General features: G+C 46.3%; 1 protein-coding gene and 1 long non-coding RNA gene across 5 annotated transcripts; one reads left to right on the top strand and one right to left on the bottom strand.

The window, feature by feature from the left end:
- The first annotated feature begins 335 nt into the window (after positions 1-335).
- Positions 336-11,167, top strand: LOC135287910 (uncharacterized). Of its 4 annotated transcripts, none has more exons than XR_010351353.1 (4): positions 336-2,228; positions 3,510-4,932; positions 5,294-5,471; positions 8,216-11,167. It is a non-coding gene; the product is annotated as an uncharacterized LOC135287910 (long non-coding RNA). The 4 variants fall into 4 exon arrangements; XR_010351351.1 differs by having other exon boundaries at positions 336-3,341; XR_010351352.1 differs by having other exon boundaries at positions 361-3,766; positions 4,793-4,932.
- Positions 11,168-11,773: 606 nt separating this feature from the next.
- On the bottom strand, positions 11,774-21,698 carry LOC135287936 (serine/threonine-protein kinase PAK 3-like). Its single transcript, XM_064401196.1, has 11 exons — positions 21,496-21,698; positions 20,550-20,587; positions 18,976-20,148; positions 17,964-18,027; positions 16,040-16,088; positions 14,778-14,890; positions 14,139-14,256; positions 13,401-13,500; positions 12,778-12,974; positions 12,053-12,190; positions 11,774-11,904 (listed from the first exon to the last, which is right to left on the bottom strand). The coding sequence occupies exons 3-11, from the start codon at positions 19,208-19,210 to the stop codon at positions 11,815-11,817; spliced, it is 1,104 nt and encodes a 367-aa protein (XP_064257266.1). The 5' UTR covers positions 19,211-20,148; positions 20,550-20,587; positions 21,496-21,698; the 3' UTR covers positions 11,774-11,814.
- Between the last annotated feature and the right edge of the window lie 31 nt (positions 21,699-21,729).

The following is a 21,729-nucleotide window of genomic DNA, read 5'->3' as shown; positions in this document are numbered from 1 at the left end:
GTTGGGGCATGGCAAGGTTTCACTGGGAATGCTGGGTTTGAACGAAGCTGTTTGGGTTTCAAGTGGGCTGTAAGCTTGAGCAGGGCTGCCAGGGGCGATCCTGCAAGTGGCCCAAGCTTGCCCTGTGGTGTCTTTGGAAAGGGTCAGCGTGCTCTAGGCCAAAGGGGCAGGTGGGAGCAGAAGGAGGAGGAGCTTGCGCACCGTTGGCACTGCCCGCACGGAAAGGGGCCTCCCGCCGCCTGGGGCGGCTGGCGCGGTTGGCAGCAGGGACACTCCGCGCTGCCAGCCCGCTTGCAGCTTCTTTTCCCTGTCTCCCCAGTCTCCTTCCTGGGAGGGCTTTTCCTCCTCTTCCGTTTGCCCACAGTCTGAGAATCAAAGAATCCTTATCAGTGCTTCCTTCCTCTCAGAAAGCTGGAATTCGCAGTGTCCACCCCAAATGTCTTTTGGCCTAAGCAAATTCTTCCAAACCCCGAAGAGCTGAGAAAAGGGCTGGATATGGCAGGGGGCTGCGGCAGGCTGCCAACGATGGAGGTTGGAGGAAAATACTCCCCTTTACCACAGCTCTAAGGGGTGGGATAAATACGTGGCTATCTCTAGTTCCTCATGTCTTATTTCTACCTCTCTGCCTAACATCTATTTATCTCTGGTTTTCCTCCCCACATGTCTAGGGCATGGCTTTGACATTCAGTCAAACTAGTGAAGACACATGATTACCCATTTTCTGCTACTCAAAATAATCTCTCTCTCTCCCTCTCTCTGTCTCTCTCTGTGAAGAAAATTGCTCTTTGCTGCTAAGGAAAGTATTAAAGGTGCCATGGCACCGGCAGCTCCTTCTTGGGGTACGCTGTGGTGCTGCAAAAGATCTCTAAAATTCGGCAGCATCTCCATGAAGGCAGCCTGGATGGCTGATGTTAGCAAGCAGTGGGGAATGAAAGGTCTGATTGGAATCTGAGGGTGCCAGCCCTTGAGATACTGATTTGTAAAGAGTCAAAGCCCATTTTGGTGGTGGTGCTGCTTTGTTGGGTCAACGTTCTGCTCCAGAATTCCGTATTTTAGGCTAGCAGCATAACGAAGCCTTGGGCAGCATCTGCTGCACCTTTCCCAGTACATGGGACTGTGATTGGTGTTACCAGTCACAGCTAGAAGATCTGCCTTCTGATTCCCCAGTGGGAGACAAGCCAAACCAACTTGCAGAGCAAGCCAAATAATTGTTGATTAGACACTTCTTTTAGCATGGAGTGTTCTGCCCTTTTAGCTGTCCTGGTAATATAGGCCAAATCAGTTACTAGATTAAAAGGTTGTTGTAATTTTTTAAATGCTCTGACATCAGCAGCCAACTCAGGAATTTGGGGGGTTCCTTCAATGACTTGAACATCCTACTCCCACTTCTGAGTGTTTGGATCCTTCCAAGTGATAACCGATTTGTGTGATTTTCCAGAGCGATCTGTAAAAACTGTGAGGGCTTTAAGAGGAACCTTACCTTTTAGAGAATTTGGGACTAGATGGAATGTTTCTTTTAGTAGCTTGTGTTTTGGATAATGAATAGAGACTTGTCCGGGATAGCTGTCTAAATCAAACTGAAGGTATCCATTTATCTGTAATAGCGATTCTAATTTGTGTAGTTGAAATGCTGGATAAATGTATGTTGGGTCACACGCTGCAGGGGTTCGGAGGTGGTTCCTGTCTTTAATGATTAACTGAGCTAAAAGCTCTTGAGGGATTGTAATAGTTTTTTTGGTGTGGCAAAAATACCCATTCTACAATTAACAATTTTTCTGTAGAAGACGGGTCCCACTGAAAAAGCAGTGCCTGGAAATGTGGGGATTTACCAAGACTAGCAAACTGGGAGGTTAGAGAGCGGTCAACGCGGTGTGCTTTTCGAGATGAGATAGCAGGTGCTACCTTTTGCAGCGTGTCGTGGGCATCTGGAGTTAAGATGAGCTGGGAAGTCAGGTCATGGCTCCCCTTCAGTAGGCTGAACAAAGGGCACAGCTCTTCTCTCGTGAGTCCAAGCAGTGGTCGGATCCAGGTGATGGAGCCACACAACTGTTGTATGTCCCTTAGCATTTGAGCCTTATCTTTGATGGAGATATTTTGGGGAATAATGGCTCACCCGCTGATAAGGAATCCAAGGTACTTCCACAGGGAGGTCTACTGGGTTTTTCAGGAGCAATATCAAAACCTGCATCTTCAACTGCTGTCATAGTCTTTCTGATCACTGGGTTAAGGTAAGTCTTTTCTTGGGAGCAAATTAAAATGTCGTCCATATAATGCCGAAATATAGCTTCAGGGAAGGTTTTCCTGATTGGAGATAGAATCCCAGCCACAAACATTTGACATAAAACAGGGGAAGTTTTCATTCCCTGTGGCAATGTGACCTAATGATATCTTTTAAAGGGTTCTTGACAGTTGATTGGTATCGAAAATGCGAATTTGGGAGTGCGGGACAGAGAGGGATGTTGAATAAACAGTCTTTGATATCAAGGATTGTGAGCTGCCAGTCCCTGGGAAGTACAGAAGGTGAGGGGAGCCCTGGTTGCAAGGAGCCCATGTCTTCTAAAACATCATTTACTTTCCAAAAGTCTTGTAATAACCTCCATCTGTCTTTGCCAGGTTTTTTATAAAAAGACATGGGTCAGGAGCTAGTTGATGGTACAATGTGTCCTTTTAATAATTGTTCCTGTACTGGGGCATGGAGCACTTCTAATTTGTCATTTGGAAGGCCCAATGATCCACCCACACAGGATCATACCCACAGGGAGGGATCATACCTTTTCCCACAGATGGACAACAGCCATATTGAGTGGTTTAGTTTTCATTTCTTTTTAATTCCCAAAGTTTCATTTTTTTCAACATTGTAATACAGCATCTCTATTCAAATCATTATACTCACCTTGGTTAATTAAATATTTATTAATTTATTTTGCCCCCATAATATCAGACAAAAGCATAGGACAAAAGCATAGGAAGAACAACAAGCAATTACAGAAATACAGTATCTTCCCTGAAAATCCCTTGGAAACCATGTTAAAACAATGGGAAGAACATCAACTTACTAAAGATAAAGACCCACAGCTCAAGATTGTGCATTGCATGTTAGAATGGCCAAAGAAGAAATTAAAACAAGGTCTTCGCTGGCGGAAGCATGGGTCTACCAGGATGTGGATTTGCGAAGTACTTTACAATTACGCCCAAAATAAATTAAATGCAGACTGGAATTACAGTATGTGGAGGTCTGGTTTAAATATTGGAACAGCGAAAAGGAAGTAGAAACAGATAAACCAAATTCTCTCTGTAATGATCAATGATAAAGACACAAGGAGGAAAACCAATCAACCAAGGTGGGACTCATTAAATTTCCTCCCCCCTACTGCACCTCCCAACGAACCAGCTGCAACTGCAGCTGAGTCATTGGAGGCTTCATTGAGTCATGTAACTGAGAGGGCTGAAGAAATTGAAAGTAGCAGTGGGACATCAGAAGAAACATATATTCTATCATTCTCCTCCAGGCAAATTACAAATTCAGCCATGCAGGAAGTTCCATCCAATCAAGAAGGTCCAGCCTTCTTCACTTGAAGGAGAACCCTGGTAGTACAAAAATGTTCCTCCTGCTCCAGCAGTAAAGATAAAACAAAGGTGGCATCCCTCAGAGAGGTCCCAATGGAGGGTGCACAAGGTGGAATAGGATATGTAAATGCACCCCTCACCTCTTCAGAAGTGAGGCATTTTAAAAAGGAAATGGAGATATTATTCAGTGACCCAGTAGGTATGTCAGAAAAAGTTTACCAGTTCTTAGGCCCTAGGATTTACCCTAGGGGAAAATGAAATTCAATAATGCAAACCCTTTTCTCTCCAGAGAAGAGAAAAGTTATTTAGACTGCAGGGATCAATATATTGGACAGAGAACATAATTTAGGAACAACTGGAGAGAAGAAATTACCATTAACAGATCCAGAATGGAACCCTAACTCAGATGAGGGAAGAAAAAGTATAGCAGAATACAGAACCCGAATTGTAAGGGGAATAAAAGAGGCAGTCCCCAGAGTTAATAACATGAAGAAAGCCTTTGGTAGCAAACAATAAAAACATGAGAGCCCAACTGACTGTATAACTCGCTTAAATAATAACATCCAATTATATTTAGAAAGAGATTTAGGTAGTGAAGGAGGGAAGACAATGTTCTAGGTCCACTTTGGGTTACATTCTTGGCCTGACATAAAACAGAAATTAGAGAAATTAGATGAATGGCCAGAAAGAAGTTTAGATGAGTTATTAGCTGAAGCACAGTAAGTTTATGCCAGGTGAAATGAAGAGAAAATGAAGACTAAAGCTAAGATGATGGCTGCTGTCCAAATTCCTAAACCAATTAGGCAGGATGGGGAGAATATTCAATTGAAGAAACCTATTTGCTTTTATTGTAAGAAAGAAGACCATATGCAATCCTGCTGTTTTAAGACATTGAGGGACTTAAGAGATTCTCCAAGTGGAGAATCAACCCTCAGAGAACTGAGGGGGTCAGGGGCTCTTCTTCTTGGGGCACAAAAACCATCTTCAAGAGCCCTTGATAAAATCAAGGATAGGACCCCTAGAACAATTAATGGAATTATTAGTAGACACAGGAGCAGAGACAACTTGTTTAACTGAAAAACCAAATGCATGTGCCATAAGCAAAGACACTTTCAATATTTGTGCTGCTAAAGGGGAATCCTTCCCCATTCCCATCATTAAGAATGTCACTATAAAGGGTAATGGACTAACCAGAAAGGGAGATTTGTTTTTCTACCTCCAACAGGTAACAACTTACTTGGCCAGGATCTCCAGATACCTTTGAAAGTTGGAGTAGTTCCACAAGAAGGAAGGATGAAGGTCATTTTGTTTACTTTATCCACACAAGATGAAAACTGATTAATCCTACAGTGTAAGCCCAACCAGGTAACTGGGATAAAATGAACATTACACCCATTGTAATTAATCTCCTTCCAGATATTAAACCAGCAAAAGTACCCTGGCACCCCCTTACAAAGACCAAATGGTATTGGCTAAAACCCATAATAACTGAACTGTGACATTATAATATACTAGAGCCATGTACTTCCCCATACAACACCCCATTCTTGCTATTAAAAAGCCTGACAATAGCTACAGGCTAGTTCAAGACCTACGTGAAGTACATAAAAGAGTGCAAGCTGTGTGCTCATTAGTACAAAATCCTTACACCTTGTTAAGTTATCACCTATGCACTCTTGGTTCTCAGTAACTGACCTGAAGAATGCATTTTGGTCATGCCCTGTAGATTCTCCTTCTAGACACCTGTTTGCTTCCACCTGGGAAGATCCAGACACTGGAAGGAAACAGCAGCTGACCAGGACCTGGTGACTGCAAGGGTACATGGAGTCTCCCACACTCTTCGGTCAAGCCTTGGAGAGCCTGTTCATTTCCTTTTCTCCACCCTCAGGAATACAAGTAACACAGTATGTAGATGACATACTACTCTCCAGAGAGCAAGAATCCACTGTAAAATTAGGCACCATTCAGTTACTGAACCTTCTAGGAGAGAATGGACTAATAGTATCTAAATCCAAATTACAATTTGTTAAACCAAAGTAAAATATTTCGGACATGTAATTGGTCATGGTACCAGAAAATTGAGTACTGAAAGGATAGAAGGGATTTTAAATTTACAACCTCCCCAAACAAAGAGCGAGGTTAGACAATTATTAGGCTTAATGAGGTACTGTAGAATATGGATTGATGAATACACACAAAGTGTCACAATTTTATATGAAAAATTAACTACATCAGAACCTATTAATTGGACCCAAGAGGATAATAAAAACTTAGAAAATTTAAAGCAAAAGATGATTCAGACCCCAGTTCTCTTTCTTCCTTCACTAGAAGAAGATTTTCACCACTATATTAACATAGAGAAAGGAATTCCTTATGAGGTCTTGGCCCAAGAGTGGTCAGGAATCCATAAACCTGTAGCCTACTTGTCCATATTGTTGGTCCCTGTGTCCCAAGGATGGCAAACATGCATCCAACCAATCACTGCAGCAGCCATCCTAGTAACAGCCAGCCAAAAACTTACATTTGAGAGAAATCTGACAGAATACATACCACACTCCACCCAAACCATTCTTAAACAACGAGCAGCCGAATGGCTAACAGACTCTCATATTATACAATATGGGAGCACCCTCATCCATTCCACAACTGTAACCCTGAAAACAACCACCCACACCAATCCTGCACAGTTCCTATGTGGAATTCCCCAAAAACAAGATCTCATGCACAACTGCAGAGTTTTTATAAACCTGCAAACAAAAATTCAAGAAGACCTCCTAGAGAGCCCATTAGATGAAGGAGAAATCCTGTTCATCGACGGATCATCTAGAGTAGTAAATGGAAAGAGGTGCTCTGGATACTCCATCAGAGATGGAATAGAACTGTACAGGTTAGAAAAGGAAAACTACCACCTTCCTGGTCTACCCAGGTATGTGAATTAGATGCTTTGGAAAAAGCATTGCACAGACTAGACAGAGCTATTGGAACCATTTATACGGACTCTAAATATGCATATGGAGTAGTCCACACGTTTGGGAAAAGCTGGGCTGAAAGAGGGTTTCCCACATCTAAGGCCAAAGACATTTTACACAAAGAACTTATATTAAAAATTTTAGAGGCACTTAAGTTACCGAAAGAAATTGCAATGGTACGTGTTCCAGGTCATCAAAAGGGAACTCTGGAGAAACCAGAGGAAACATCCTAGCAGACCATGCTGCAAAGGAGGCTGCTTTTGAGGGGGAATTAAAGGTATACAGATTTTATCCAAGAGACACACCCGAGAGTACACCAGACAACACCCTTCCTATCCCTATTTTTAAAGACAATGAAAAACAGAAACTCATATCACTAGCTGGAAAGGAAGATTCTGAGGGACGGTGGCATCTTCCTGATGGCCATCAAATGTTAAATAAAGAGCTCACTCGAGAAATTTTACAGAACCTCCACCAATCCACGCACTGGGGATCTAAAGCTTTAGCAGATCACTTTCTTCAGAATTTTGGATGTCGGGGAATTGATGAATTAGCTAATCAAATTACCACAGGTTGTATAATTTGCCAAAAAGTCAATAGAAAATTAACGAGGAGAACGAGACCTGGAAGAATTGAAATTGCAATTAGACCCTTCCAAAGTATTCAAATTGATTTCACAGAAATGCCCCATGCCCAAAGATGGAAGTATTTCTTACTGATTGTAGATCACCTTACCAATGGGGTTGAAGCATTTCCACTGTTAATGCCACTGCTCAAACAGTAAGAAAGGTAATCCTAGAAGAGATAGTCGCAAGATATGGAATTATAAATAACATTGATTCAGACCAAGGTACACATTTTACATCATTAGTATTGCAACAGTTGGCTCAACAATTAGGAATAACTTGGAAATTACATACCCCTGGCACCCTCAAAGTTCGGGAGGGGTAGAACGCATGAATCAGACTATTAGAACAACCTGGACCAAACTGATGTTAGAAATGAAGTGGACTTGGATAAAGTGCCTACCCCTTGCCCTTCTCAGAATCCAGAGCTAACCCAGAGCTGACTTAGGTTGTTCCCCATATGAAATGTTATACAGGCTTCCCTATTTAGCCACCCCGCATCAAGTAACTGCCAAAGAGTGAGGAAATATAAATGTGCAAAGGGATATTCAAATGATTGCCCAGAATCTAAAAGACTTAAAGCAGAGAGGTCTTGTACCCCAGAACATTCCTTTAGACTTCTATTTACATAAGATATGCCCCAGAGAGTAGGTACTTATTAAATGCTGGAAGGAACAATCCCTGACTCCATCAGGGGAAGGTCCTTTCCAAGTTCAACTGACCACAGAGACAGCCATCCGAGCACAGGAAAAAGGGTGCACTTCCGTCAGCCGAGTAAAAGGTCCAGTAACACCACCGCAAGATAACGAGAAACCTCCATGAACTACTCTCTACAACAGTCCTCCCCGGTGTTATTCCTGAAATTATTATATCAATTGTTATTCTCTCACTGTTTTACAGTAGAGAATCTAATGGTTATTGTACTTACTATTTAACAAGTTATTATGAATTTTCAATTCCATTTCTCCACCAGTGAAGAGTATCATTTCCCTGAGAAATGACCCTTCCTCTCCAATAACTATGTCTTTTTTTTTTTTTTTTAAATTTCCTTAGGAGAAACAACATGAATAGAACCAAGGCCAGTTCCAGGTAGGACTTTCCTGCATTTAGGTCCCTTCCTGCATCCAGGTACACTCCCATGAAAACCAAGGGGTCTGAACCCAGTAGGAAAACCAGAGAGGTTGAATGGTCTGCACCACCTATCAAAGAGTACCACAGCACTTCAATCTTCCCATTGACCCCTGAGCGAGGGAAGGGAAGGTGCGCCCTACTCCTCATACTCTCCCTCTGGATCCTGTAGATCCCCCTTGTCAGAGCCTGCGTCTGCTGCCACCAATGCTAACATACAGTGTACCTGACCAAAGGAAACTCCTACCTCATAAAACACTCATTCCAGGCACATTCTTATGTAAATCCCTTTTGTTATAATATGATGACACTGAGTAGATACTGACAATCGGACAAAAACCAATGGATTGGTAGAAATATTGGAAATGCAAACCAGAAAAGGAATGGAGAGTGTCCTGATGAAGAGATTTGGCTATATGTCAAATTTAATTATATAACGAAAAAGAAGGATTTGTTAAAAAGGAAAACTTATGATGTTGATTTGATTCGAGAAATTGTAATAACTGAAAGGGGGAAACAAAAGGGGGACAATCCATTAGCTACCGATAAAAACTTATTTATTGTTTTAGCAGAACAAATTAGTAAAAATCAAAATATAACCAATTGTTGGGTTTGTGGAGGCACCTTCAAATCAGAAGCCTGGCCTCAGCAAGGAGTCAGTATTGGACCCCTCAAATGACTTAAACTAAATTATTTCCCCTCCCAAACTCCAAGAGATCAAGACAATTGGCTATTGAGGGACACAGTTCTTGGAGAAGAATGCATCTGGAGAAAAGGAAAAAGATACACTGAGGAAGTTGTAGAAACTACCTGTAAAAGATATTTACTAACTGAGGATCACGTGGATGTATCAGTGGTGGATACTGAACGAACCAGATACCTTTTGGTCAAAGAAGAAAATCAGAAACAAGAACTGCATATTACATCCCAATGAACAACTTTATCAGTGCTGGGACCCTAAAAGTCAGCCTTTATTCAGTATTACCCCAAGTTTCTAAGTATTGGACCTCCACTTTTATCACGCTTTCACATTTTTGGGAGGCCCCCCAAGGTTTATACTGGAATTGTGGGCAAAGAGCATATTCTAAACTCCCTTCGTACTGGTGTGGCAATTGTACCTTAGGAGCAATACGACCTAGCCCCTTTCTACTATCAGAAGCAGCTGGAAACCAGCTCGGAGTTCCCCTAGATGATAAATTAAAGAGACAAAAAAGATGTGAAATAGGGGGAATGTAACAATGGGGTAAGGAAGAGTGGCCACCAGAGAGAATTTTAGAAACTTACGGACCTGCCACTTGGGCTCAGGAGGGGAGCTGGGGCTATCAAACTCCCATTTACATGCTAAATCACATTACTGGACTACAAGCCCTGATTCACGTCATATCTAATCAGGCCAAGAGTGCAATTGATTTTTTCAACGCCCAACAGAAGCAAATGAAAACAGCTGTATATCAAAACTCTTTAGCCCTAGATTATTAGCCAAAGAGGGTGGAATATGCGGCAATTTCAACACATCAGACTATTGTCTGCATATTGATGACCATGGTGAAACTATTACTAAAATTACCCAAAACATCAGAAAGCTTACACATGTTCCAGTCCAGTTTTCACCTGATTAGTGGAAAAATATGTTCTCTAGGGAGTGGTAGAAGAAAGCCTTAATTATTTTTCGAGTTTCCTTAGTTAGCCTTCTCTTTCTCCCGTGCTTAATCCCATGTTTCATTCATCTAATTACCTCAGTAGTACAAAGCATGTTCGCTAGTCAAAATCTTCAAACGAGCCAACATTCTATGCCTACTGTCAAGAAAATCATAAATCTCAATCCAATCAAAAGAGATAGGAAAACGGGTAAAAAGGCCCAGCAAGTTTAGATTAATTTTAAACAATTAAACACTATCAACAAAGAACTTTTACATTTATGTAAATGCAAAAGCCAATGACTAACATAAGAGAAAGAGGGAGGAACTGTCATTTATAAAATCCCTTACATGGCTTTTGCATTTGTGACTGGTTTATATTTGTAACTGTTAATTAGCTTTTGCATTTATAACTGTTTAAAGTTACTAGTTTGATCAAATAAAAGTGTTCAAATTAATGAAGTAAATAATATAAAATCATTATCAAGTTATACTAGCTATTCAGTAGATCCCAACTGAATGTTTAACAGTCCTGTTAAAATAGGTAGCAAAATAAGAACTATATTATTTTTATAATCCTTTGTTCTTAACCTAATTACATTATTTGTAAATTTAATTATCTCTTTTTAGTAGCCTTATACTTTCAAAGTTCCCAGTGCAGTTTCCTCTCACCAACAGCATGCAGCATTTTACAGACAATTTCTAGCCCACTCCAGGTTGAACTGGTTACTTGATGCCACAGCAATGGTGCATACTAATGAGAGAGAGCTTCCCATCAAAAACCTCAGAGATATCATCCCACCCCAGTGACAGCACACTCTGGGAAAGAAGATCTTACCCCATCATCTACTAGCACCAATCACCTGAGACTATGGGGGCAGGACTGCAAGTACAGACTGAGAGGACCGAGAACATCAAAGGGGCAGCCTGGCCTGAAGAGCTGTCTTTGCTGTCTTTTACTGTTCCTGGGACTGTGACTTAGCTACAGCAGGGGACCCCACACTGCAGATTTCAGTCAATATCTCTTTTTAGAGACCTTATTCCAGATTTGAGGGCAGACTAAGTGCATTCACTGCAATGCCCTCGGGTTCTTGCCTTGGGGCCAGACGCCAGTTCAGCTAGAGGTTTCCTCAATCCTTGGGCCTGGGACTTTATGCTTTTTTCTTTCTTTCCTTTCTTCTTTTTCCTTACCTCCCTTTTTGTTTTTCCCCTTTAAATAAACACCCTATTTTTGTTCAAATCGCCAAAGCTGTATCTTTTTACCACATTCAGTAAATTTTCAGACTTCATGCCAGCTCCTCGGAGCAAAGCATGAAGATTACTCCACCAAGGCAAGTATGTGTAGTACTCCCTTGTGTTGGCATCAGTTCCCGTGGCAGAACATGCCTTCCCACTGGACACTCACCTGCACCTGAGCCTGTGGAGAAGCCCGGCTCCCTCCCCCTCTGCCCACAGCAACACAGACACTCCCAACCTTTCCCAAGAGCTGCAACACAACCACAGGCACAGCAGCATCCCCAGCAGTGACACCACTGCTCTGCTCCATTCTGCCCTGCTCTGCTCCTCTAGTCACAGCTGCAAGCCTGTATCTCCACAAGAGGCTGTGGCCTGGAGGCGAGGAAGGAAAAAGATCTTTGTTCACAAACAAACCGTGCCACAAACCCCATCCATGGGTCTTCCCACATAGCAGAAACACCTGACCATTCAGAAGCAAATTTAGAGCTTATTCACAGGGTGAGAACAAAAGGAAGCTTCCAACACAAAGGGTTTATTTATTTATTAAAGTATTTATTCTGACTATCACTCATAACAAACTACAAACTACGAGCTATAAAGTACAAACTACAAACTTCAAACAACAAACAACAACAAAGGCCTCCTCCAGGGCTAGTATCTCCTGTCGGCCATGAACTCCTGCGTGGCCATGATCAGAGGCGTCAGGGAGGAGGCTGGCTTGGCTGATGTTACAAATGGATGCTGCCCAAAGAGAAAAAGAAGCAATGAGCTTCTACTTTCCCCACAGGCTGAAGCAGGCTTTCTCTGGCTAGCAGAAAGATACAGAAAGGAGGGCATTCTGTGCACCTCTCTCTCCACATCCAGGACCTGCAGCCGCTTTGCCTGTTACCTGCAGAAGTTCCTGGGCAGACCAGCGCCTGTCCTCGTCCCTCTCCAGGCAGCAGTGCAGAAAGTCTCGCAGCCACGCCGACTGCTGCCTGGGCTTCTGCAGCTTCGGGGGGGCCCCGGTGCTTATCAGCTGTTGAACCTAGAGAAGAAGGAAATGCCACACTCTACCTGTCTCCTTCGCACCCCAAACTGCTCACACAGAGCCCATTGGACAAGCTCCACTCTGCAGTGGCACTTTACTCCCTGCCACAGGGTGGCAGATACCTTTCCTACCCCTACTAAAACTACCCAAAGCCAGAGGCAGCCATAGCCAGTCCAGTAGGCAAAGGCTCTTGCCTTGACCACTCATTTCACTGGATGATGGAATCAGCAGCAGCTCCATCAGCTAAAGCACACTTTGCTTCTCTGAGCACTGACACAGCCTCTACAAGTGACATGGAAGAGTGACTTTCATCTCACTCTTCTATTTCCAAGGATTATTCCATAAAATGCAGCTCAGCACTGCTCACTGCTCCCTTAGGCAAAGCTTCTGCCAAGCAAAAGGCATCCTGATTTTTAGGTCCTGTTCATGCACAAAAATGGCAAGGGGATGATCTGGCCAAGAAGCACGAGAGACTGTGCAGCCTGGAACCTATCATTTTCAGGTGTTGGCAAGCTTCCCAGGCAGAAGAATGGGAGCAGATTTTGTTAGGGTGACAGCAGTGTCTGAGAGCAGCTGCAGCGTACTGTGCGGGAGGTTTTCATCAGGTACGGAGGCGCTCCGTCCACCATCTCGATCCCCACGATGCCAAAGGACCAGATGTCCACTTTGGGGCCATAGGGCTTCCTGGTGAAAATTTCTGGCGCCATCCAGTAAGTTGTTCCAACAGCTGATCTCCGTTTGTTCTGCTCGGTGGTGAGCTGAGCAGCAAGGCCAAAATCAGCTGAGGAGGAAAAACCACTCTGATCAAGCCAGCGTGAATTAGGAAAGCAAACAAAAGAAATCCCCATTGTACCAATGTCCAAGAAGGCAGTGTGGAACCCAGCTGTAAAGAGGCCATACCTCAGGCCTGCAGCCAAGGAAATACGGAATTGGCCACTTAGCAAAACCCCCCAGTTTCAGGCAGTGGATTTTAGTCCCCTGAAGCTATTAGACTGTAACTGCCTTGCTTGGGAAGGGACACACACAACCCAAAGCCACCCCTGAGCCCTTCTTCCCAGCAACACTTCCCTGCACCTTGTGGCTGTGCTCTGTGCTTGCAGCAGGGCAGCCTGCACTGCCACAGGCACCACTGCAGGGAACTGGCAGCCACCCAAAGGCAGCCCCACACCGCAGCCTGCCACGGCTGAGCCTGGCCAGCAACACCCACCCAACTTGACTGATCCATCCAAGCCCAGGAGAATGTTGTGGGTTTTGATATCTCGGTGGATCACTTGCTTGGAGTGCAGGAAATCCAGGCCTTGCAGGCACTGAGAGAGGAAAAAGAAACACGAGCCTAAGTGGACTTCATCCCACAGGCAGAAAAGTGGCACATCTGCAACACTGACTTCCTGGGGGATGGTGAGCCATGGCAGGACAGGCTGCTGGCAAGGGCAGGAGCCTGCTGCTCCACCACGAGAACAGCAGTGCCTTTCTAAGTGAGGGTATGTTTGCTTCTGAAAGAGAAAGGGCAATTGTTCCTCTGGCCAGTGCCCTGCAAACACAGGCTGAAGGAGCCCTGCTGCAGTGGCTGTGCTCTCTGCAGCCAGACAGCAGTGGATGCTTTTGCAAACACCGCTTTGGGTGCAAGGCTCTCCTTTGAGGCTGTGCTCTGGGAAAGTCCTGTGAGTATCTCTTCGTCTTTGCCCCTTGCTTCACTTTGCACCACCAGCACCTTTGCCCTTACAGGGAAGGAATGCAGCACACACAGGCTCCAGGCAAGTGTTTAGAGAGGCAAAGACAAACACACCAGAAGAAGGGCAGGGACACTGGCAGGCACTTCAGATGCTCTTGCTACTGCCAAGGACATAAGAGAAAGGCTTGGAAGATGAAATCTCTCCTCTCCTTATCACCCATTTGGAAGGACCATCCCAACCAAGCCATGGGAAGCACAAGTGCCATCCCTTACCTCCTGAGAGACAGCTGCTATCTCTCCTTCTGCCATGCGAGTCTCCCTGATGACATCATGTAAAGAACCTCCGTCCATGTATTCCATCACCAGCCAGAGTTCCTCATCCACCAGGTAGCTGAAAGGAGCAAACAGCCTGGAGATGAACGCACGCACTTACACAACCTGATGGATTCTTGTTTCTGTGTCTCTCTCAGAGGAACACAGGAGGAAGTGAGTAGTCATTCCCGACGCTCTGCAGGGCTTGAACTCTGAGCAGTCTAAAAGACAGCTCGGTATCCACACCAATGCAACAGGCCAAGGGAAATACAATAGACAGTGCTTTGTCAGCACTTCAGACACAGGGAAAAAATCAAATCCCAAACCCAACAAAAAAAATGTGGAGAGAGGACAGGAACTTGGAGGCTGTTGGCTCAGTAAGACAGGGCCCAGTCCTGTCTTTGAAAGTGCCCTTCACACTAGGTATGCCAGGAAAGATGAATGCAGGCCCAATGCAATCTCCTCCCAAGACGCTGTAGATCAGCCCAAGAACAGGAATTAACAGCTCCATCCTCTTTTGCCAGCGACCAAAGGAGTGGTTGCACCTCTGGCTTGCAGGATGAGAATGACCTTTCATGGCAGGACAGCAGAACCACTCACCTGTCTACATAGTTCACAAGGTTGGCATTCTTACTGCCACGCATGACCTGGATTTCATTCAGGCACAGCTCACTGCTGCTCTCTTGCAGGAGACTAATTTTCTTGATGGCCACCTAAAACAACATGGAAAGCCATGAACCAAAGAAGTCTGTGGCACAGGAGCACAAAGGGAACATGAAGACAGTGATTATGGGATGACAGTAGCCCCAGCTGGGCTGGGACAAACTGCCTTGTGACTGGACATCAGACCCCATGCTTGGGCACCTCCCAGGACAGAGAGACAGATATCCTTTGCCTTGTAAACCTGGGAGAAACATGGTCTAAGCTCTCCACCTCAAAGCTCTAACAACACTCACTGTGCCCACTGTCTTCCCCAGGACCTTCCTTTATCATCCCCATTGTCATTGACACACCTCTTGCAAGCAGGAATCGATTCTGTGCCAGTAGAAATGGAACAAAACTGCTGGGAAACCTTGGGCACTTCTAGGGGGCTTGATCATTACTCCAGCAACCACTAGCATTCTCCATTGCACAACTACAAAGCAAACTCTTACAGACATGACTGATAAAATGCTGTTTGTCCTAAAATCATCCTCAGGGTTATTCCCCATAAGAAACACAACCCTACATATTTCACGGAAAAAATGCTGTGATGATGAAAACATCATTAAGGACACCTCCAAAAAAGACAATCCAAGCACTTCCTCACTTCAGGAATTTGCATTTCGTTCCACTAAAATACTTTAATTCACACCACTGATATTTGCAATTACTGCCTGACTGTAAAAAGAAATAACCCATGCCTTGATCCTCTAGGGATGCACACCAGGCTCTGAGCAGGACTCAGGCCCTTGAGACACTCCTTGCAGACCTTGCTCTCTCTAAGCACAGATCCCAAGGGCAGCACTGCAGGTGGCTGCAGAACTGCCAGCATGATTTCCATGTATTGGCTAACAGCCAGAAATGAGAATTCAGGAACGCTGCAGCCCCAAAGAGCAGTGCCATGCTCTGAGACACCACCTGGGCACGTAGACCCAGCCCTGTGTCCTCCTCTGAACGATACCGCTTGGCCTCCTTGCATCCCCTGGGGCAGCTGAGAAGGACAAAATCTGTCCCCACTGTATCTGGCAGGCAGACACTGCTCTGCACTCCATTTGCCTTTGCAGCAAAGCTCCACTGGTGAGCCAAAGCTCAGCCACAGCTCACAGCAGAGGGGAGGGCACTCGAGAGCTGCAGAAGCTGCGGCACTGCTTGAGGCTTACCTCTTCTCCTGTGGCAGTCTCCACTGCCATGCACGCAGTGCCGAAACCCCTAGAAACAAAACAGCAGCAGAGAAAGAACAAGTCCTTTAGTCCCTGCTAGTGCAAAACACTGCAGTCCAACAGGAGCAAAGTCCTGGAGCAAAGAGTAAATGGAACATGACAGATTCTTCTCTGGGTCTTTTCTCCCTTTTCTCTTTCTCTAGCTGTGCATGTGTCGGATTTTTCCAGGAATATGCCTGTTGGGTCTTCTTACACCTCTCCTTGGAGTCTGTCTGCCAAACTCAAGCACTACCACTCAGGCTTTTCTGAGAAGCCTGAAGCCATTAACAGCCATTGGAGGAAAGCCTCTAGACACAGATCCCTTCTCCAGCTTGCAAGGAAAGTAGTGTCCAGCCACAGCCATAGCAGGCAAAGGCTTCCATTGCTGCACACAAATGGAGAAATCCTCAAAACACAGGGTCCTTAGGCAGCTGTGTTCTGGGTCCAGAGCCATTGGCAGCTGCTTCTCTTCGATGCAACAGACACTGGAAGGACTCCACTTTTCTGGCGACTTCTTGTACATTTGGCTTCTGTTCTGGGGTGACGTTATGATGCTTGTTTCCCCAGTCACTTGTTCTGTTTATGCTGGATGTTATATTCTGTGCCTCCAAGACGGGATCAGACAGTAGGGGCCGGGAGAAGAGGGAGCACAGAGTTTTGTTATCAGCTGCACTCTCCCCCGCAGTCTGCTGGAACACAGAACTCCAGTGTTGTGGTCTGGGCACAGATGGGGCCACACACCACACTCCTTTTGCTTTTTAGTTAGTTTAGCTAGCTAAGGTAGTCTGAGTTTCGCCTTTAGTGTTTTTCTTTCCCTTTTCTTGGAGCCATTCGAACCTGCTCCAGACTGGGACCCAGCAAAACACTGAGAGCTCACACTTTGTAGCCCACCAGGGCCTACTCTGCAGCCTTTCCCAGCACTGGAGAATGACAACCCCCAGGAGAGACTTTCTGAACTTGCCATCTCTTCAGAGCAGCAAATGAGTTTTGTCATCCGGTATTGTTCATTTTGTGTGCTGGGGAGTGATTTCCCTGTTAAATAAACAATTTCTTTCCACTTCTGTCCGAGGAAATTATTCCCAAACTGGCTGGGGGCAGTGGCCATGTGGGTTTGCTTTTAGGAGGGGCCCTTTCTGGAGGTTTCCTCCAAAATTCGCCCTAAACCAGAACACCTGGTACAGAGAAAATGTTGCAAATCAATCCCATCTACAGTCAGCAGAGCTGGCTTTCAAAGGGAATAGCTTGGTGGATTCTTTGCAGCAAACGCCTAAACCCCACAGGATCCACGAGGAGTCTGCCATCAGGCAGATGATGCCTTTTCCTCTAGAGTGCATTGCCACTGGGCATGCCCCTGAAACTTTGCCTTTTGCCACCGCAGCCACAAAAGAGAGCTGCTTCTTTCATTTCTGCTTTTGGCTTCTAGACTAGGTGGTGGTCATCCTGACTACTGAATTTTATTTGCAGCAAAATATTGGAAAGAATTGTTACTGAGAGCTGTTCCCTGACAGCTGTCAGCTGCTAGCTTGACCTTTGAGACAATGAAGTTTCTCCTCCTTTCATTCCCACGTATTCTGTATTCTTTTGAGACACTCAAAAATTATTTCTCCTATGAAAAGCGGCAAACAGGTGCAAACACACTTGAGGGACAGGAGAGCTGCCAGGTGCTGCTCTTTGCCGCAGACAAGACATTGCCAGCATCCAGGTGTCTTGGCTGTGCCTTCACAACACAGCTATAAATGCTGGCCAGCATTGAGAGATCACCTGGCATCATCTTAACGCAGTGTCTGAACAGCTTTGGAACTTGCCTGATGTCACTCTGGGGAGATGGGACACGAGCAAAACACACTGCCCCTCTCTTTGAAGAAGGAACTGTGGCTGCACTCACCCTTTGCCAAGAGTTTCCAGTTCTGTGTATTTAGCCTCAGGATCTCCCTCGCTCACCAGCATCTCTGTAAAAATCCCAAGGACAGATGCTCACTTCAAAAGAGATCCCACCCTTCATCAGATCACAAAGGCAGCCCCACTCTTCGGGACACTGGGCCCTCTCAACTCAGTCAGTCGGGAAACAACAACACCACTGCACCAGCACCACCTCAAAAACAGCAGCAGCAAGACAAGCAGCCCTGCAGCACAGATGGCCAGCACTAAACTAAAAGCCTAAAGTAAAATCTAAGCACACAGAGAAACAGTCAGAGGAGACAGGGATCAGAAAACTCTAACCAAGAGAAGTGATTGTTGTCTATAAACATTAAGGGCAGCAGGAAAAACAAAACCTTCCTGTTCTTGGCAATGAACACTCTGCGACATTCAACACAAGCTTTCATCCTTGCAAACATCAAAGGCATCTTGGGTTCTGGAATCAATTTTTGTCATCAGCTGCCCTCTCCAGAACAGGAAGAATATTGCAAAGTGCTTCCAGCAGAGCCCAGATCTCCAGCTTTAAGCAGGACTTTGCCTAAACAATGCCCTTCAGCCTTTCAGGAGCAGCAGCTCATGTTATAAGCTACTGTGATGGCCTTAGGAATGAGGTCCCTCAGCCTTTAGGACAGGCTGAGTGCTGAAGATGACCTTGGCCGTGCCCACAGCAGCTGGGCCCCGCAGGAGCTCCTTGAGGCCTACTCATTTGCGAGGTCACGGCCTCCTGCTCAGCCAGAAACAATCTCTGCTTGGCCTTTTGCCTACAGGGAAGCTCAGGCAAAGCCAAACCAGGCCGAGCTGCTCTCAGAGGCAGGAGCAACACCCCGCTGATCCCTCACCACCTCAGAGCACAACAACAGATCCTGTGTGGAGGAGGCCTCAGGACCTGGCACTCAGCTGAGCAGGAGGTGGGACAGCTCATGCCGGCACACGCGCACACAAGGCACTGCTCCGGCACACAAGGATCACAAAGGACCTACTCAGCATGGCCAGGCACTTGTCCTCTGTCCTCTCTCGCTGCTGCTCTCTGCTGCCAGACGAGCTGGTCGTGCTCCAGGTGCACGAGCTGCTCGTGCTTGAGCTTCCAGCCTGGGCACTGGAGCCTTCTCCCGAGCCTTCAGCTGCAGCTCGTGCAGGTGCCAGGACAGAGGAGATGGAGCTCTGGGACAAGAAATGAATTTGGGTCACAAATGAGCCTGGCAGAGATGCCCCCATTCCATTTCAAATGCAAGCCCCTAGGAAGATGCTGCTGGCCACACCCAGGGCTCTTCACCTCTCAGCTTGTGCAGCCCGCTTCAACAGCTCAAGGCACAAAATCCAAAGGCTGCTTTTACATGACGGACAAAATGACACCAAAGATGCTGCTACCCAAAGCGGGCACTTACTGGTGTTGTTTGCTCCGGCCATGGGCTGACCGACCGCAGGGCCAGGTTCATCGGCACCTTCCTCCTCTTCAGCCTCTTCCTCAGGTACAGAGGCAGCTAGAGCAGGTGCTGACGCTGCCCTTGTGCTCTGTGGACAGACAGCAGCATGAGGGATAGGAAAGAACCTGTCATTCACCACCTTACCTATATTCAGCTACAGGCCCTGCTGCAGCTCAGCTCTTCCTTTAGCTACTGACTTTAGCTGCTCTGTGGGGAGGGCCAGGTCCCTGCTGGGGACAGTGCCTCCTCGTATCCTGCAAGCTTGTGAACTGCATCTTTGCACTGCTCTCCTCACAGGGGACAGGGAGCCTGCACAGCCACTGGCCACCAAGGACCTCACTTGTACCCCAGGAGCATCCAAAGACATCCTAATGCTACCTCTTGTCTCTTACTAAGACAAATTCACAGCCCCTTTCAGAACAGTAGGAAGCTGCTGCATAAACAATCCAAGTTCCACTCTGCTTTTCCAAGCTCCACTGACTGGGGGAAGGGCCGGAAAGATTCCAGCCTCCAGCATCTTCAGCCAGGCACAGGAGGTGCTGTCTGATCAGAAACTTGCAGCTATGCTTTGCTCCAGCCACAGCACGACCCAGAGCTGCTACTTTCTGATGCTGGATGCTCAGGCCCTGCAGTGGCAGCAGGCGCAGTTTGGGGAGCATCTTCCTCCCCTCTGGCCTCTTCTGCAGGAAGACACGCAGCCAGAGGATCCTCCGAGGTTGGTGTTGGGCTCTGCAGACAGACAGCAGCGTGAGGGACAAGTGACCTTTTCTATGTTCAGCTCTAGACCCAGATGCACTAAGGAGAAATCATCTGCAGAGAAATGGGTTTCTAAGTTGTTCCCACTGAAGTAAAATGGGACAATTAGAGGGGACTGCACTCTCTTGTGCAGGGGAAATTCCGTCATGGCTTAAAGCACCAAGCAACCCCACTTCCAGCTGCTTAAAAGCTCTGAAAAGGAATTGGAGAAAACAGCCTGGGCTCCTCCTGCTGCTGCTGCTCTTGCTGCAAAGGGTCTGGACTGTAGTTTCATTCATCCAACCAGGCTGGCACTGGACTGCAACACACCCAGCTCACAGCTTGCTCCACAATTGTCAAATGCTACCAAGGGCAGAGACTTCTTTCCCACTCACCCAAAGACCGGATTCTCTCCAGGCACGGGTGATGTGACCTGCAACACACAAGGGAAAAACAACCAGATGCTGGAAGAAAACTGCCTGTGCTGGGCAAGCCCACAAAAAGTCAACCCAAAGACAGAGCATTCTGCTTTCACTACATCACTCCAGCTGCAACCCCTGTGTCACACAGCAAGCAAGTCAACAGCACAAAATATTGCCTGGTGTCTACCTTCTATCCTCTGTGGCCACTCAACCCACAGAAACTTGAGACTCAGCAAGGCCCAGTGGTTCTGTAACAATCACTGCTTCTGCCCCACCCCACCCAGCAGGAGCTACAGCTCCTCCCTTTCCTGTGCTTCAGTTTTCTCAAGAGATTGCATGCAGCAATTGCCATGAGCTCACTGAAAACCTTTCCCCGGAAAAGCTTCACCCAAGTGCCCCTTAGCCAGGGTGGCAATTCTATCGTGACACAGCACAGGAACAGCTCCAGGGTTCGGGAGCATACAAGAACTCCTCTGAAATGTCTATCTCAGAGGCCTTTTCCAAGCTGATTCTGTGACTTCATCACAGAACAAATGGCTCTTTTAGTGTGCAGGAAATGTCAAGGTCCACAGGCACATGCTGGGATGAGGGAATGCAGACAAGAAGACTTGAACTGAGGGACATTCCCTCAGTCCTGGAGAGCAGTGCACAGCTTTTACAAGGACTCCTGACAAACTCTCCCACTCTTCCTATCTTGGAAGCTGTCTTCCTTGAGCCAGTAAACTGAGGAGACTAAACTCCATAGCCACAGGCTGTGCCACAGGAGGAGTGAAGCCCCTGCAGGCCACATTACAAATGCTACCCACTCCCCACTGGCTAGAGACACCCCCTTCTTGGCTGGAGCTGTTGACAGCGGCTTTACCCAACCAAAGGCCTCTTTGTGGCATTTTGGTTTCCATATGCTGCAACATCTACTTACGTGCCAGGTGGGTGAGAAAGTACCCAGAATAAGCCACGGAAAAAGCTGCGCAAACTGCAGCACACACTCCCTCCATGGCTTGAGCAGCGCTGCTCAAGTCTGTACCAGACAACGCCTGTGGGAAAAACCAAAAATATTCCGAGTCCTGCTGGCAGAGACCTCGTCGATCAGCAGGTTCCGCCTGCAGTGAGCGTGCCACAGAGCTGCTCTGCACACTGAGCCCTTCCGGGCCTC

This window comes from Passer domesticus, chromosome 31, assembly GCF_036417665.1.
Source record: "Passer domesticus isolate bPasDom1 chromosome 31, bPasDom1.hap1, whole genome shotgun sequence".
NCBI classification, from domain to species: Eukaryota; Metazoa; Chordata; class Aves; order Passeriformes; family Passeridae; genus Passer; species Passer domesticus.
The sequence above is the reverse complement of the archived record's forward strand: the minus strand, read 5'-3'. Positions and strand labels throughout refer to the sequence as shown.